Source organism: Aedes aegypti, chromosome 2 (genome assembly GCF_002204515.2).
Source record: "Aedes aegypti strain LVP_AGWG chromosome 2, AaegL5.0 Primary Assembly, whole genome shotgun sequence".
NCBI classification, from domain to species: Eukaryota; Metazoa; Arthropoda; class Insecta; order Diptera; family Culicidae; genus Aedes; species Aedes aegypti.
In genome coordinates, this window is record NC_035108.1 from 231,787,986 (window position 1) to 231,806,277 (window position 18,292).

Sequence of the window (18,292 nt, forward strand, 5' to 3'; positions counted from 1 at the left end):
CAAAATGTTCGTTTCTGAATTGAGTAAAACGTTTTTTAATTTCTTTTTGCCGATTCTGCCATATAGGGTAAATCGCCAAATGTTGAACGGTTAAGATAGACGTTTTTTTGTTATTTGATTTTCATGGAAATTCTAATAGAAAGGTTGCTAAAAAAGCATTGAACACCGTAAACGATTGTTTAACATTATTTCTGTTACATTTTTGGCACTGTAATGCCCATTTTTAATTGAAAAAACATATATTTAAAAAGATAGTTCTATACCCAATTGTTGAACACGTACATAACCCATCTTATCCTAATGTTGAACGATTGTCGCTAAATGTTGACCGTTTTACTCCCGCATTCATCCAACTTGCAAGTTCGCGCTCCTCGTCGGTTGTGAGGGCAGGGTTAGGTCCTCGAAGCACTTTCCCTGACCACTCTGGGCTGAAACGGAAGTGAATCGTCCCCTTCGGCACTCCATAGACTTTAGCGGCTTCACCTAATGTACATTATTTTCCACATTACAGCATCAATTGCGAGATTGAGGTTATACTCCGGATAAATCGGCAGCCGATGAGTAATTTCAATCATGATGTAAACAAACAAACGGTGATGGCATTGATGCCATAGTGAAGATAGTGAAATTCGAAAAAAGAATCAGAATACAGCCAGGGATGCAATTAATTATACTTTACTGAATCGCGTTTTTCGCCATTGCAACAGACACCATTATAGGATTTTTTATAACAATTATTCAAATAAATATCTAAAGCAATAAACAATACTATATTGTGTAATGCAATATTCCATTTTAATATAGGTGTTTGGTACGAAAATAAAAAATCTGGCAATACTGTTGATGAAGCCAAGACTTTCATGTTATGCTAGTGTTCAACAAATGGAAATAGTACGTGAAACGAAAGTGCAATTGAAAATTATTTTATGTAATTAATAGGTACGAGTAAATTGTACGGATGTTTAGAAAATAACTAAAGTAGACTTTTACTGATATCGTGAATAGGTGCTTAACCCAATATACGTAGTATGTTTTACCACACAGCTTATTTAGAAACAGCCCCAGCTTAAGTTGTTTTTTAAGAGAATTGAAATATTCGTTCCACCTACCGATAAAAATTTTCAATAAATATTTCGTTTCAGAAATTTATGTCCTCATTAAATCTATTGCGTCCAATAGTACAGCTAACTTACAAAATAATCTGTATAATTTATTGAAACTGTTTGAAAATGGTTCAATTTCCCGTTTTAACATGGTTTCTACAGATCGTTCATTATTTGGGTAGCGTTCAACAATTAGCGAATTACCCTAATTTTCATAGCAGGATCGCGAGTGCGTTGAAATTGCTTTCTCTTCACGTTTTTAAGACGTGTCAAGAATTTAAGATCATCGTCTATAATCAAGGATTCGAATTTTACTTCATATTTTAGTATTGCAATACCCCTTGCTTCATCAATGGAATTAGTTAAGTTAGTTAGTTCGAGAGCCTTGTCAATATCAAGTTTTGCTTGCAAAGAAGTGTTAATATCAATATAACTATCACTGTATGTTTCATATGTATTCCAATCGGCTCGTAAATAATTGAAAGTAGAACTGATAGGATTAAGAATCGCTTCATGGAATATTTGAAAACAGACACATGATCAGAATTAAAATCAACGTAAGTAACCAGTTGGCTACAAAGGTAGCGGAATTTGGGGCAAGTGTGCCACCTTAAGCAAATTGTTCTCTAACTTTGCCTAAAGCTTATAAAATCCACCAACCACTATGTCATTTAAAAAGAAAATAATTTCAAAAAGTATTAGTTTTGGAGCTACTCAAATATCGTCCAAAATAACCTATTTTTCGACACTATGGGGCAAGTGTGCCACCCATATGGGGCAAGACGGCCACCGAATGATCATCACATGTAATTCTACTTGTAATAAAATTTTCTTTATTTCCTATTAATATTACTTACAAAGCAGACGCTAATCGATAATTTGAAAAATAGTTTTAAGTTTACCGTGATAAGGGGATGCTTTATAACAAGGTTCAAAACAAGCGTAACTCTCTATTACTCAATTCGAATAACTAAAATGGTTATTTTTGTCTCCATTCAATACATTATATGTATAACCCTTATATTACGGCAAAAAAGTATAATGTTACTCTAGATCAGCACTTAATTACGGTAAAATATTGATGTATATATGTAAAACGGTACCTAATAAGTCGAAAAACATGTTACTATTAAATATTTTAGGAAATAAACAAAACTTGTCAGTTATTCCCCTAGTATACTTCAGAAACTACTACTGGTGCCTCATTCTGGTTTATTGTTATAATTTTGTTGATGATGTTTACATTTTTATAAATTACACTCCAACAATATTTGTTTACCAAATAGGTGGCACACTTGCCCCAATAAGTATACATTTCAACCAAACTGGATTTCGTATGTAAAACTAAATACTTTTTTCGTTCAAATACCACAATAACTTACGCATTTGAATAGTTTTACGATGTACAGTACGTTAGAAAAATATGTTAATAATTTACCTCTTACCATGCCATTTAGAAACAACGAAATTTTATAAAAATCAACTTAAATTTGGTTGTCTTTGCAAAAGTCGATGTAAATACGTGAAAAATAGATCAATTTTCATCATATTTTGATCATTGTATTGTGAACTATAAGGGAACATATTGTTAAGCTCAAAGAGAAAATATATACTGTAGTTTTTATAAAAAGAAGGGGTGGTACACTTGTCCCTATGGGACACTTGCCCCAAAGTCCGCTAACATGCCCTCCTTTTTGATCATATGTCAGGGTGTCTACTAGTTTACAGAAATGAAATTCCCTGATATTTCCAGGTTTTTCCAGCTTTTCAAAAATAATTCCAGGTTCAAGAAATTCTCCAAATACATAAAGGTTTAAAAATGTATTTTCAAAGACAGAAGATCGACTTCAAAACACTTAAACACAGTCTGTTTTTAAATCTGTAAACAAAGAAAACATAATTTGTTAGTTTGTTTTAATTTCCATTAAAACCAAGAATGCTTATCATATACTATGAAAGTGTCTTTAATCGTCAAAGTCAGATGCGAAGAAAATACTCTATTCGAACTTAAAAAAAATCTTTTCCTTAAGGTGAAACAGTTTGGAATAAAACTTCTAAGATTGCACTGAAAATTCAAAGGCACTAATCTCGTGAAGAAACCATCCAATAACAGGGCACTTTTGATTTTGGCTTTGTGCACAAGCAGAAAGGTTAAAATAAGAATATCAGAAATGTTTCTGAAACTATTTCTTCAGTTTAGTGCCTTTGAAAACGTGAGTAGGGGCACAACTCGGCCATCTTTGGATTCCGACGTGTTTCACCTTAAAATAGGATTCAGATTTATAGACATCATCGATGCACCCAGAAAATTTCTTTGAAGGTCGTTTTGTATCTTTTCATAGATGATATCTTGGGGAAATCAGGGCTGGTAGTGACTGACCGTCTTGGAAATGGCAGCTTTAGAAACCTTTTACCTGATAAAAAAAAACGAACAAAAAAGCTAACAGGAATAAAGACATGAGACTTTGACTTCTAATACTTTTTTGGAATTCCTCGTAACAGTGTGACAACTATAACTGCTGTAGATTTCTTTCACAAAGACGATACCCGAAGATCTACCTTCATGAATTCTGTCTGAATGTTTTCTAAGGATCAGGAATCCTTCCAAAGATTGTTTCATGTCACAAGAAAATGTTCTCCAGAAATGTATCCATAGATTTTCCTATGACTTTAGGCAACATTTTCGTTCAGAGCATCTTCAAGAATTCAAAATTCCTTCAGGATTTCCTCCTTTTTTTTTAATTTCCCATGGAAGGCTTCAAATAATTTTTCCAATCATTCATCATGAGATGTCTCCAGGGAAATGTCGAAGAAATTTTCAAGATTTTTTTGGAGAAAATTTTGAATAAATTCACGAGGAATTGCTAGAGAAAATCCTAGAGTGATCTCTGATGAAATTTGTGTGAATTGCATGTCTGTATGCCTTGATGAATTCCTACGATAATCTCTGAAAGAACTCATGGATTCTTGAGAACATTCTTCTAGGATTTTCTTAATAACTTGCTAAGACAACTAAAATTCGAATCTCTGAATAATGGCCTACAATTTTTTTTGAAGAAATTCCTTGGAGAAATTCGGACAGAATCCTGAATAAATTGATGTGCGAATGATTGGAGCAATAACTGTAATAATAGCTTCAGTATTAAGGCTCAAGAATCCATCATTCAATCATCAGCAATCATCGAAAACTAAAAACCAGTTTTTTCGTTCAAATTTAAAGAATTTTTGAAAATCTATCATTTTATTACAGATAGTAAGTGCAATGCAATGATAGATTTTCATGAACTTCGGTTTGATTTTGAGCAAAAAAACTGGTTTTGAAAACTTGTAAAACAATGATGGTTATTTTCCTCTCAATTTGAGTGGAACCTTGAATGAAGTTGCGAAGAATCCATGGAGATTTGAAAATCTGATTCAAAAAAGTATTCGAGAAATGTTTGAACCACAACAATATTATTTAGGTAGATCAAATGCTGGAGAAATGCCGAGAAATTTCTGGATCTTGGGATAATCGCTAGGGCTTCTTCAGTGTAATCTCTGGGAAAACTACTAGAGGTAGTAGCGTTAAAAAATCGCTGATATTATCGGTGGACGATTTCCTAAATATTCCAGTAGGAATCTCTGGAGATATTACTAAAATTCCTGAAGCATTCTTTTGGATCTGAGAAAAATATTAACAAGAAGATGTTCTATAGTCTCTGAAGGTTTCTTTGGAGCCTCTAGAATGTTGAACCAAGATTCATGAGCATGAGCATGATTGACCGCCCGCAGTTGCTACTCCGTTATTGCAAGAACAGCTGTACTTACACAGGGAACCAACAGACATTACTCGGGATCAGTAGCATCTTCAATGTGTAAGTACTGGTGCTCTCATTATTATAACAAACAATACCGGCGCCGGCTGCGTCCGAATGCAGGTCAATTTGAGGATGGGAGGGAAATGTTGACGTGTAACTTGCTTTATAGAAGCCGAGGAGTCCTCTGTAATTCCACAAGAAAACACTGGGATTTTGGATATGGGGAAGGATTCGTTTTGGTAAACGATAAAGATATAATTTGATATCGATACGAAAGCATTTACACGGATGATCGATACCGATAGTGCGGTTACTACGCAAACCAACCACAATTCATCCGGATTCCGTCTCTCGCCCACAAAGGAGCATGCAACAGATTCAACGGACTAAATCCTACTAAATCACTTTGTTTTTGTTTTCTTCTCCCGCACACTTCGTTTTTTTTTTTTTTCATCAGCGCAACACGAACCGGATTCAATTGATCCGGATTCAGTCGCTCGCCCACAAAGGAGCAAGCAACAGATTCAACGGGCCAAACACTACTGAAGCGTTTTGTTTTTCACCCGCACACTTCGTTTTTTTTTTATCAGCGCAACGTGCACCGGACACAATTGATCCGGATTCCGTAGCTCGCCCATAAAGGAGCAAGCAACAGATTCAACGGACCAAACACTACTGACGCGTTTTGTTTTTCACCCGCACACTTCGTTTTTTCACCAGCACAACGCGACCCGGACACAATTGATCCGGATTCCGTCGCTCGCCCACAAAGGAGCAAGCAACAGATTCAATGGACCAAACACCACTCTCTAGAATGTTGCACCAAGATTCAATGCATTAAAGCAAAAAAGTGACTTTAAGAGAGCTTTTCGACTTTACAGGGCTGACTGCGATTGAGTGCCCTAAAATATGAAATTAGAGACTTCTTGCTAGTAGAAAGAGACTTTAAAGGAACCAAAACGAGGCCGAAAATAGACCAAGAACAGGAACCAGGAAAACAAAACGAAACCTAATAGGAGCCAGAAGATAAGCGTTTGATTCTTTGGAGCCGGCCTACTGATACCCGACTTTATATTTTGAGATTTCCTCGTGTTTTAAGACATGTATTATTGTATGTCTTATTTCATGATTTTATTTAGGTATTTCATCAGAAATTCATTCAGGTATTTGCCCACATGTTCAGAAACACCGAAAATTTATAGAGGGGTTCATTTAGTGATTATTTTCCAAGGAATTCCTCCACGAATTTTGTTTAGGATACCTTGAGAATGCAACCTTGATTTTTTGCTAGGAGAACCACAGAAAAGGAATTTCTCCAAAGATTATTTGGAAGTTTCATTTCCAGGAATGTCTCCAGGAAAGGAAATTGTTCCAAAAAATGAATCAGTGAGGTATTTCTAAAGAAAACCCTAGAGTAACATCTGATAAAACTAGTAAAAAACTTTTTAAGGAATTTTCGGTAATACTGCTGGATTGATACTTGGATTAAATGCTGAACAGTTCCTAGAAAAAAAATAGATCTGTTTGAAGAACACATCAAGGAATAATGGATTTAGAGGAGGAAACGTGGATGAGTTCTAGAAGGAATCCACATGAACATTGAACAGGTTTTCTATGAACAGGCAGGTATTCTCGCAGGGTTTCTTGAGAAAAAAAATACTCCTCAGCTTTTTTTTTTTCAAACGCTGTGGAATAAACCTTTGTGGATTTCCATGGAGAATTGGGTTTTATCCTTTAAAAAATATCTGTAAGAAATTCTAGGATAGTTTTGGAAAAAAATCAAAGGAAATTACTGGAGGTAGGGTGGCTGATCAAGTCATAGTGTGTGTCCCAATAATAGTGATAGTGCGGTTTTAAGCGTGTTATAGGCAATTTATATTTTTATGTGTATTTTTCTAACATGGCCCTTGTTAAAATAATATGAATGTGTATAAAAACATCTTGAATATCAGTAAGTAAATAGTAGAAAACAATTAAAAACCTTATTTTTTTTTTATCCTTTGCACCAGTAATAGTGGGGCGTCCCTATAATAGTGGGTCTCAATGGAAAATCAATGTAAACCACTATTATAGGAATACAAGTTAGCAAATACCACTATTACTGGAACATGTTTTAGTAATGGTGGAAATGATTTTTTAGAAGATTCAATGAGTTTATCATTCCAAGATTATTTTTTACGTGAAATATAATAGAATAGCTTTCGAATGACGTATTCATATGTGAAAAACGATCTTCCATTATTTTTTGGCGATTTTTTATTCCTCAACCCGTTACTATTGCCTCTATCACTGGTACAGACGCTCTAATAGTTTTGGAGTTCTATAGGATTTACTGCAACATTTTTTTTTAAATCGCTGGAAGAATTGGTAGAGAAATCTCTAGAAGAATTACTGGAGAGATCCCTGTAGGAGATCCTAAAAGTATTCTAAATAAAATCACTTTGATAATGCCTGTTTCAAGGGCTTTTTCGGAGAATCTGAGAAGAAGGTATTGAAGAGCCTGTTGAACCCGTTTTAGTAGGGAGCCAGATCCTATTCTTGGCACTTTTGATTCACTTCGGCAGTGGGGCGGCTTTCAAAATGCTACAGAGCTCATATTTGGCCATAATAATCGTCGTACTGATGCGCTTCTTATTGCAAAGTTCGGCCGCGAAAAAAAAACAAATGACAAAGGGAATCATGGAAGTGCCCAAGTGGTTCTGCACCCTATCTTAAGGTTTCTTTAGAGCCTGTACAATTTTTCATCAGGATTCAATGCAAGCATAATGAGGAAAAAAATAATTCAGAGACCATTTTGGCCAAAATAGATACTTTAGAGACCTTCCATTAAAAATAGAGACTTCTTAGAGACTTGCATTAAAATAGAGACCAAGCCTCTGAAAAAAATTTACCAGCAGTCCTGTTTTCAGGATCATTCAATGAATAAACGGAAAAATTCTGTGAATCTGTGTAGCTTTTTTTTTTTCTTGGCACCGAAGTGACCTGGCTAATCTCGAAAGTTTTCAGGAGAAACTGATGAAGTTTGAAAAAAATGTTTAATCAAGCAGAAACTCCGTAATATATTTCACTGGATGTTTTTCAAAAATTAAGCAATTTTTTTTTTTTTCAAAGATCGTCATAATCTGCTGTAAACATTTTTATGAATGATGTCACAAAACATCAGTAGGAATTTGTTCAAATCATTTTTCAAGAATCGACTTTTTTTTTTGAATCGTGGGTAGGACAATCCTTTGACCTAAACGAACTGGTGGAATGGTTCACAGCCTCAGTGTTTTCTCAGCTTTCTGATTCTCAGAATTCTAAACGAGCGGTGCGCTAATGGTGAAAAACGGTTTTCTAACAACATTCAACTTTTTTTAGTCTCAGGTGAAAGCTACTTTATTTTTTCAGTCTCTATACGATACCACTAAGTTTGCTATTTGTTCCAAGGGAAATATGAGACATATCACGTGAATTTTTTTTATGTCTTTATTAAAGAGACTTTCGGCCCAAGGCCGGTTCGTCTCTGATAATAGATATATCACGTGAAGAAATACCTAAGATTTATAAAAAATGGGCTTTTTCGCATACTACAGTGGAGATTCGCTCGTTGGGGGTTCGCTTCATGGAATGACGCGAAGGTTGGAAAATATTCCAACTAAAAAGTACTCAAATGTCAACAGAAAATTTCAAACTGACTTTGACGTCTGAGTACCGTCACATTGCAGTCTCCATGTATAGAACAAATGCGTATGCATATGTGCGTTTCGTGACGATTTGCTCTCCAGATGCGTTAGTGTGGAGCAGTTTCACCAGCTGTCAGTCGTTCCAACAAACAGATCGGATTCGCTAGATGGAAGGCAGTCGTGTTCCAACCAGCGAATCCCCGATGTATTTAGCTAGCTGGCGTACGAGGGGTCCACCAATTTGGGAAAACCGAAACGACAACCCTTTAGTTTTAGTATACGCTAGCGATCAGTGACATCAAATTGGAAATCCAACGATGGGTGCCGATGGCGGCCTGGTTTCAGCGAGATTGCTCAGTAGTAGAAAACGCTGTCCTCACGATTGTCATCTTACCAAAGGAAATGAATAAAAGGATTTGTGGAAAAATTGAAGTATAGCTTTAATATTTTTGTCGAGAAAACCGTTACAATGGTCAACAAAATTGAAACAATAAAGTTCCGAAATAAATACATTTGTATTTCTGTATTCATACCTGCTACAATCATACCTTATCAGTACGCTTATATAATCATAGTTTCTTAAAAATTTAACATCTACAACAACAGCCCTAGTTCTTATTTTTACAAAACAGGGTTTTATTATTACAGTACACTTTTTGTATCAACTGGTATTAATATAAATTGTACACGTAAATTCCTATTCTTGTTTGCGATTAATGTAGCTTTCGATCTAGCCTGACCCATTCCCTTTTTTTGATTTCGATGGCCTATGATTTTTGTTTGAAAGTGGATTCGTTCGTAAACAAGAATAAGGGTAGTTCTATCTGGAAATAGTTTATTTTAAATTATTTCAGCAGTTGCACCTGTCAGAAACATAACGACTTTCCCAAATGAGGGTCTAACTGCAGGGTTTAAATTTTGAGATCAATCATACATGTGCCGCTGAGAGAAAAGATTGAAGCGCAACAACAAAATGGCTAATGGACGGGTGATCAGCAATGGATTACCTGCTCTGCTATGTGCTTAAAGCGTCACAGCGCTCAAATTTTACAAAAAATGCGAACGTTTGCTTCAAAAAATATTGGATTCAGTAACAGTTAGAGTAGTTTCCAATCTTCACCGAAATACGGTACGATTCATTGGGGAATGCCGATGAGTACCCGACGCTTCCAGCTTTACTATTTTCGTCAATATGGCAGGTCCTCAATACAGATCGAAAAATACGTTGCAGTGCCATAAAAAATAAAAGAAACGTACGAACGAAGACATGAAAATCACTGACCAGATATTTGCAGAGACGAAACAGAAGAAGGTGGACTCATGCAAAGAAGACGTCATCGGATTTTGAACGGTTCGTGCAACGCATCAAGGAACGGCGCAAGCAACATCAGCAACACGAATATGAACGTGGTTTCACAGAGGTCGCCAAAGATGAAGCGACAGGAATGACGATCATCCCCAGATCCTGAGTTACATATGTAAGACTAGTGCGGTGTACAAAACGCAATTTTCCACTGTGATCGGCTTCAGTGACGAGGCCATCGCTGATGAACTTATTGGACCAAAACTGCAAAGCCCAGATTTCTCTGGCCACAGAGAATTTTGGAACCAAGCAGCAGATCAACAGTATACTCCCTGGAAGGAGATCCGGGAAAATTAATTCCCAATTTGAAGCTCAAGCCTTATTCCTTGCTGTTTCCGGTACACAAAAAGAGAAAATCAACCTCCTAGAGTTGATGACTGGAGCCAAGTTCCAGGCCTGTAGGGAAGTAGGAGTAAGATTCCAGAACAGAAACAGCTGCGGAAGGACTGTGAATGCAATCATAATAAAGTACATACCGATACTTCTCCAAGTAAGTGAATGCTTCCCAGACGGATTATCTCATGGGAGGAGTGGGAAAAGTCACTCGTGACCCTGTCGTCTCTGGATCCATCTCCACGGATTCAGTGACGTGGTAATAATAGTGAGCTGTAAAAATTCTCCAGGGGAGCCAAAACTCTGGCATTTGAATCAGCGTCTTGCATAGAGCTTTTGGGCACAAATTGAATCGATCAAGTTGGAAATACTCCAGCGCCTCCGACAAAATAAGTGTAATACAGTACGGAACCACCGAATTCTATGCACCTGAGAAGAACGCCAATGGTACTACCTATGAAGAGCAAGTAAATTGACCCGGGGCATTGCAACTGTATTTCTAATACCAACATGACTAAATAAACGTAATACTCTGAATAACTTGAACATGGTAGTTCATTCTAGGACGTATGACGCATAATGTAAATTGGAAACATTTGTCATACCAAGAAAAATCTGAGACTGTTTACAATAATGCATTAACATTTAACTGTTCAAATATTTTCGGAAATGTATCACGTATTGCTTATATTTCGCGCTGTCTTTTGAATCTACTTAGAACAATCTGTAACTAAAACATTTAAAAACAAACATTTTTTGCTCGCAAGTTTCACAATCTTGGGTGTGTTGCATAACAGAAAGGTGAGATAAAATAGAAGTTCAAAAACCATTTTAATTTTACAAAATCATTCAAAACTACAATTAACTAGGCACCAAACAATTAACTGTTAACGATGTTGCACTTTGTCGCTTTTCTATCGCCTCATGGCTGGTAGATAAGGCGAATATGCAGGGTACATGGAATTTTGTTGCGCTCGTTGGATTGCCGATGGGTCCTGATATTGTGATTGCATGTTCATAACCCCCATTTGAACGGGAATTTGCGTGGCATTGTTGATAAAACCTGCGGCGGGATTTGTGATGTAGCCTCCTGTAGACGTCGGTTGAGCTGCGGACATGCGGTACGTGTTTAATGTACTATATGGTGACATTAGATTGGGATTTATTGCAACATTGGGACTAACTCGACTCGAACTATTGCTCATGTGTTGAATGGGTGCAGATGCAGTATTCCGCGCCAAGCGACCTCCACTGTTTTGTGATCCTGTATAGTACTTGTGGTAGTTTAACGATGGCATTTGAGCTTGAATAGATGCTGGCGGTGTGGAAATATTACGCACAGCATTTTGATTCGTCATGTGGGAAGAAGGCGAGGGAGTAATTGAACCACCAACATGAGAGTGATGATTTGGAGGTGGAGTGATGTTGACTGCACCTGCCGGAGGTGTGTTGCAAGATGATCCGACCATATCTACACTCGTTGTCAGCTGTTGCAATTTAGTCAAGCATGACAAGGAACCTTGTATCACATTACCTTGACTGACCGTGCCTTGTATATTGCCAGCCTGACATGAATTATCCATTTGCGGCGTAGGGGTAGGCGTTGGAGTAGGTGTTGGGGTAGGCGCTGGTATGGGTGTGTGGGACTGTGGATGACTAACATTTCCAGTTTGAATATAGAAATTATTGGCAGACGATACTGCACAAGAAGAAGGCGACGGTCCTAAACGTTGATGTGGACTGTGAAGGCTATTCGGTGTTGCAAGGCTTGTATGGTTACCAGTCATACGATGCTGAATTACAGTTGTCATCGGGACACTGCCATAAGATGTTGGCGATTGAGGATATGCTTGACTAGAGATTCCTAATTGTGATGTGATATACCCCGATTGGTGCATATTTTGTGAATGATTTTGATGGTTAAGTGTTGATCCCGTAATATGTCCATATGATTGATGCATTTGCTGCTGCAATGCCAACTGATGTTGATGCTGCTGTTGTTGTTGCTGTTGCTGAGAAACATTTTGTTGCTGCATAGCCTGTTGTTGTGATTGTTGGTGATGAAGCCCTGGACTTGTTAAGGGTTGGATGGCATTACCTACCGGTGGAGTCGCTCGATTATGATGACGCTGTTGTTGCTGCTGCTGTTGCTGATGATTGTTGACAGGAGTTGCTGTATTTCTGCTAACCTTAGGAGTCGAAGATCGATTGGTGCTTGAATTACGAGTGTTTTGGTTTTGTAATTGTTGCTGTTGAACCTTACCACGACCTCCCCCACTGTTGGTATTGTCAATGTTTGGGTTATTATTGATAATAGCCATCGATTGCTGCTGTGGACTGGATGCGGGAACGTGGGTATGCATATTTTGCATCTGTTGTTGCATTTGCGTTTGATGTTGTTGCTGTTGTATCGAACAATCCGAGTATTGATTGACCTGATGTGGCGCAACACTGGATGGTCTTATGCTTTCAACGGAATTTTGAGCTGTCATATCACTCGATATGCTTGCGGGAGATTCTAAACCCAATTGAGCATCTAAATCACATTGCCCATATTGATGCAAACTGTGCACAGAATTAGTCGTTGAATCAGGCGTATAAACTCCGATAGATTGCACTTCTTGGTTGCTACCACCCTGCTTGAGATCTGTAGCAGACATGTTTGAACTGGTATTAGTAGTCTCTTGATGGTTTAGCTCCTCGGTTGAATAGTTTCCTTTATTAGAAGCTATTTGTTGTTGCATAGCTTTGTTTAAAACTTGTTGATTGTGATGTGCCTGTTGTTGTTGCTGCTGCTGTTGATGTTGCTGCATTGCCAACATCTGACATGAAGCAGACTGGTGAGATGTATTTGTGTGGGCCGGCTGTTGATTTTGCTGATTCGCAAGATTCGACTTGCTTATCATACAATTATCGTTGCTTTTGTTTTCCATTTTGATTTTTGAACTTCCTTTCATTGAATTATGACCGGAATACTGCGACGAACTTCCAGATTTGGCACATGAATTTCCATCTACATTGACCGTCATGTTGACTCCACTAACGTGCTGTTGCGTTTGGTGCTCACTACTACCACCCCCACTTTTGTTATATTTTTGATCATCTACTGCCTTTGAATTTTTATTGGGCTTATTGATATCAATATTATTGCTGGTTGCAGTTTGATTTGATTGGCTTTTCTTGTCTGCTCGCTGATTCGAACGCTCCTTTGCTTGGTATGATTGTTGATGTTGTTGATATTGCTGTTCTTGGTGTTGTTGAAAAGCAGTTTGGTACAAATTGGAAGAAAAGCTTCCATAGGCCATAGATGTAGCTAGATCTAAATGAAACTTGTTGGGTGACTTTTGGTTAGTAGCATCCAGATGTGATAGGTTGTAGCTTTGGTAATATGGCTCTAATTGCCAATATTGAGAAGTGGTGTGATAGTTCGGCAACTGGTTGATAGGTGGAAATTGAGGAGTGATTTTATTCAAATCAATAGTCTTTGCGTCGTGGATACTGTGCTTTGCAGAATATTTTTCCGACCTGGAATTACTAATCGCAGTACTTCCACCCATTTTCATACTCTCTTGCTGTTGTACGCTCGTTTTGGTTTGGTCAGAACCAAATCCGCTCTTTGCGCAGCTATTCACAACTCCCGAGGGAGAAATTTTTGTCGAATCTTTTTTGGTGCTTTCGGGCCTTTTGGAACTCTGATTACTGCTACTTTCTTGATCGGCTCTTGTTTTGGTATCGTTTTTTGATTCTGACTTAACTGAAGCGTTTTGCATTTTCTTAATGTCCGATTTACTCTTTTTTAAGTCTTCGGCGCCAGTACATTTGTCTTTCAATTTCTTCGGTTCTGTGCATGCCTTTTGAACAGCGTCATAAATTGCCTGACTGTCGATCATGCCTGTCGATTTGATACACTCGGGATTTTTTATTTTGTCAGTGCCAATATGGGTTAGTTGCTGTGCCTGACAAGTCATGTCGTTTTTTTGAAACTTTGTGGGAGAAGGCTCCTTTTTAATGTCCGCTGGTTTGATAGCTGATGGTAATTGCTCATCCCGTACATTGAAGGCAGTAGGAGCTGACGTTGCTGTCGCCGGCATGTTAAAACATTTTACATCATCACACTGTTGTATAACGGATTTTTCTTTGGCCTGTTGTACTTCCGCTGCATACTGTTTGTTAGCCTCCTCAGCAGCATTTTTAATAAATTTCTTCTTATGCGATCCAGCCGCTTCTATCGTGCTGACACACGCCATGTTGTCCGAAGAATTATTTCCTCTTTCTTCCGTATCGGATTTTATTATCGCCTCATTGGATTGTTGATTTATAATCATTTTGCTTTCCGTTAGATCATACGTGGAATGTTCACTTTTAGGTTCTTTTTGTTGGGTTTCACTGGTTGATTTCACATCGACAATTATCTTAGGCCTCCGAGATTCCATATTCTTGTCATAATTTTCGTTGATTTTCAACACACTCGCTGTATTACCACTTTTGCTGCTACTACTACTGCTGCTGCTGCTTCCTGTCTCCGTGTTTGAGCTTAAAGAAGGAAAAAACGTATTCACCTGTTGAGGTTCTTTTGCAGGACTTGTCGACACATCCATATTTGTTTCATGTACCGCTTCTGCATTTCCTATGGCCGGTACTTCGGTTTTTGTTTCTGCTTCCATTTTTTTGCTCACTTCTAATCCAACTCCTGATCCCGGTTTGGACTCAGTTATAACCGAAATTTTTTCACTGAGTTCAACAGGAAAGTCATTCTCCTTTTCTATCGTTTCATTGGGTTTGCACTCTCTCGCTGATTCCTTTGGTAAGTCGTCACTCTTGTTACCTGATGTACTCTGTTCTCCAACCGTCGATAGTTGCTCCTCGACCACATCTTCCATTTTCAAATCTGCACAAGAAGATACGGTCTGATTAAATGAACTTATTTCCGGTACAATTATAGGAGTTTGCTCGTCTACTTGCGTTTGTTCCTTTACAGGAGTTGGTGTTTTTTCGTTATTATTGCCTGAATCATTACTATCACAAAAGTTACCAGCATTCAAACGAACTTCATCTTCGACTGAAGTGTTTGCTTTTGTTTCAGGACTCACCGTCACATCAGCTACAGCTACAGTGGGCTCTTCAGCAATTTGCGGAAAACACACTTCTGAAGGCTTCGTTTCGTCGAAAGTTTTGCCTTCGTTTTCATCCTTATTGTGAGTTTCGCATAAATCAACTGGTTCGGCAGCTTCTTGCTTTTGCTTGTTGGGTGTTCGTTCGTTTTCAGATTCAGCAGGGTTCAGTTCAGCTGAATGTTCACTACCTTTCGTGTTGTTATCTGAAGCAAGATCTTGAACATCCTCTATTGTACTGTTATCCGATTCCGTCCCGGGATCTTCACAGCTTTGTGCGATAGGCTCTTGTACTGTTTCACTGCTCTCCTGAAATGGCTCCTGTTGTTCATCTACCACCATTGCTGTGTCCTTCGGACTACTGGCACATCCTTTATTATCTTGATCTGCTTCATTTTCACGTTGGGTATCTCGTAAAAACAGATCCCTGGAAGGTGATTTGCGCGATTTGTCTTTGTTCACAACTTCATCTTCCATTTCATCGTCAGCTTCGCCAGATGACAACTCGCTGGATGAGCTCAAATTTCTACTCTTGCTACTTCGTACTTTCATGTCCTTGGGAGACACATTTTTTGGCTTCTCAGACTCTAAACGTGATTTGGTTGGGGTTGTTGTTTCATGTTGGGAATCCGTATCACACGGATTATCTTCTTTCTTATCTTGTGAAACTGATTTCGCTTGGAAAACATCAGGTAGAGTCATATGCTTTTTCGCAATTGGTGACGTAACAACTTGACCATCGCTATCTGCACTAGATGCACAAGTAGAAGATGCCGCTATTCTGCTCGAATTTCGACTGCCAAATCGCTGGACAGCTCGCTTTTTCATCTTTTGGGGCGTTTCGGGAGTTCGTAGGGGACTATGCTTTTGCATGTCACGTACAGGCACTTCATCGTCAGTAGTCATATTTTGATCGTTAACACTCAACTCTGCTACATTAGCTACTGGTTCAGGTGGATTTGATATTCGCCGGTCCGATACACGCCTTCTTCTTTTAACATCCAACGTGGAATTAGACTCTTCTTCCCTTAAACTGTCAATATGGTGCTCCTTCGATCTTCTGGTCAAAGCCGTAGGTTTGACAGGATCTGCTGAAGGAGTATCACTGTTTTCGGAAGTTAAACGGGTTTTCTTCGGTTCAATTACATTGTTTTCGATATTCTCCGATCGCCTTCGTTTCCTGTGACTCTGCTCACCAGTTGAGTTTGGAACTTCAGCTGCTGCTACTGGCTTGCCTCCGGCTGTATCAAATGTAGTTTCATTAAATTTGTTGGGTCGTACTCGCTTTCGGCCGGATGATGTTGCTTCCAACATATTTGCCAACGGTTTCTCCACTTTACTTTCCTCAACTAAAGGCGGATCTGGTACTACGGCTTGTTTCTCTGGTGTAGGCTTCTTAGGTAATTTTGGAGACCTGATAGATGAATATCGTTTACCTCGTTTTTTCACTCCCCTGAACTCTTCGCAAACATCGCTTTGCAGGGCTGCTACAACCGAAATTGGATGTTTGCTATTGTCTGGCTCAGGAGTTTTAACAACTTCATCGCCCCTCTCCTGCTTCAATCGTTTGTCGGTCACCGGTGAGGTGTCAGGTAGGGCATCATTGTCGATAAAAAACGGCACGCTCGATAACAGTGGCGTCCACCGTAAGCACTCTTTGTCTATAGTACGTCTGGTTTTTGACAGCAAACTTCGTTGGTAATGCATCTCAACTACATTCCAATCGACGCATATTACAGGTTGATACAATTTAACTGCACCTTTCACTATCTTTATGTATCTAATGAAATTTAACAGTTGAAAAGCTAGTGCCACATCTGCAATCACAATACCTGTTTCATGTGAAATTGTTCTCAGTGAGATGGATCGGTTCCTGTTGTGATACAAATAGTCTAATACAACCGATCGCCAGTATGCATGATACGAAACGCGGCCTAAATCAGAGAGAGGTTTTTCTGGGGTTCCGGGTTGACCTTCTTCGCGACTTAACAAATAACTGAAATCAATCAAAAATCGACCAAAACCTTGCCGTTGATACTGTGGCATTGTCATTATACATGATACGTTGTACTTTTGCTGACAATGTTTCTCTTTAGAAAAGTATCCTACTAGGTGATACCCTTTGCGGTCATATTTAGTAAGAACGTAGAAAAGAAAAGGTTCTACGTCATAGTACAGTGTCTTATGATCTAAAAACAGCTTCGCTAACAAACACAGGTTCTGGCAATATATTTTGTTGGAATTACCGTCCACTTCAAAGATGGAAATATCGTTGCAGCGGTAGATTTCAGTTCCCGGTGGATGTCGCCACGAGCATTTGTCTTGGTGTCGCTGCAGAACGGCCTTGCTCTTGGTGTATTTTAAACAAAACTCGCATAGGAATAGCTTTGGCAATCTGAAAAGAATAATTGAACAAGATAATTTATGATTATTCCATATTACAGTTCATAAAGCTCGAAAGGGGACACAGCAAAACAGTTTTGAGTGGTCCATAGATTGTTGCTCAGAAACCCTCATCCCAAGTCTGGTAGTGACTAGGTGTCTTTAAAATAGGAACTTTCGGGATCTCTTGCCTAATAAGACCAAAAAAAAAAAAGATCAAAGAGACCAAAAATTGTCATAAATGGACCAAATGAGAACCAGAAGACAAAAAGAAACCCCACAGGAACCAGGAGATAGAAATTTTTATCTCAGCATTCTTACCAGACATTTCTCCAAGAACACTTTTAGGATATTTTTTCACTAATTATTCAATGTATTTGCCCAAAGTTTGCTTCAAATATTAATCCAAATATTGCTCCAGGAGTCCATTCAATGATGTTTACAAACTTTCTTAGAAATCCATCCAAGAGTTTCGGTTTAGGTACTTTGAAGAATTCAAACTGGACTTTTTCTAAGGATGACCAAAGAAAATTTCATC

General features: G+C 38.3%; 1 protein-coding gene across 7 annotated transcripts in view; it reads right to left on the bottom strand.

The window, feature by feature from the left end:
• Nucleotides 1-8,980: 8,980 nt before the first annotated feature.
• The window catches only part of LOC5574374 (histone acetyltransferase KAT6B), a 53,992-nt gene continuing 44,680 nt past the window's right edge, over nucleotides 8,981-18,292 (bottom strand). For 2 of the 7 annotated variants that reach the window (XM_021844402.1, XM_021844399.1), the window contains exon 7: nucleotides 8,981-17,767. In XM_021844402.1, coding sequence (XP_021700094.1) covers nucleotides 11,176-17,767 — 6,592 coding nt within the window. In that variant the 3' untranslated portion in view covers nucleotides 8,981-11,175. The remainder of the gene's footprint in view (nucleotides 17,768-18,292) is intronic. The other 5 variants (XM_021844403.1, XM_021844400.1, XM_021844404.1 and 2 more) reach the window with 5 other exon arrangements.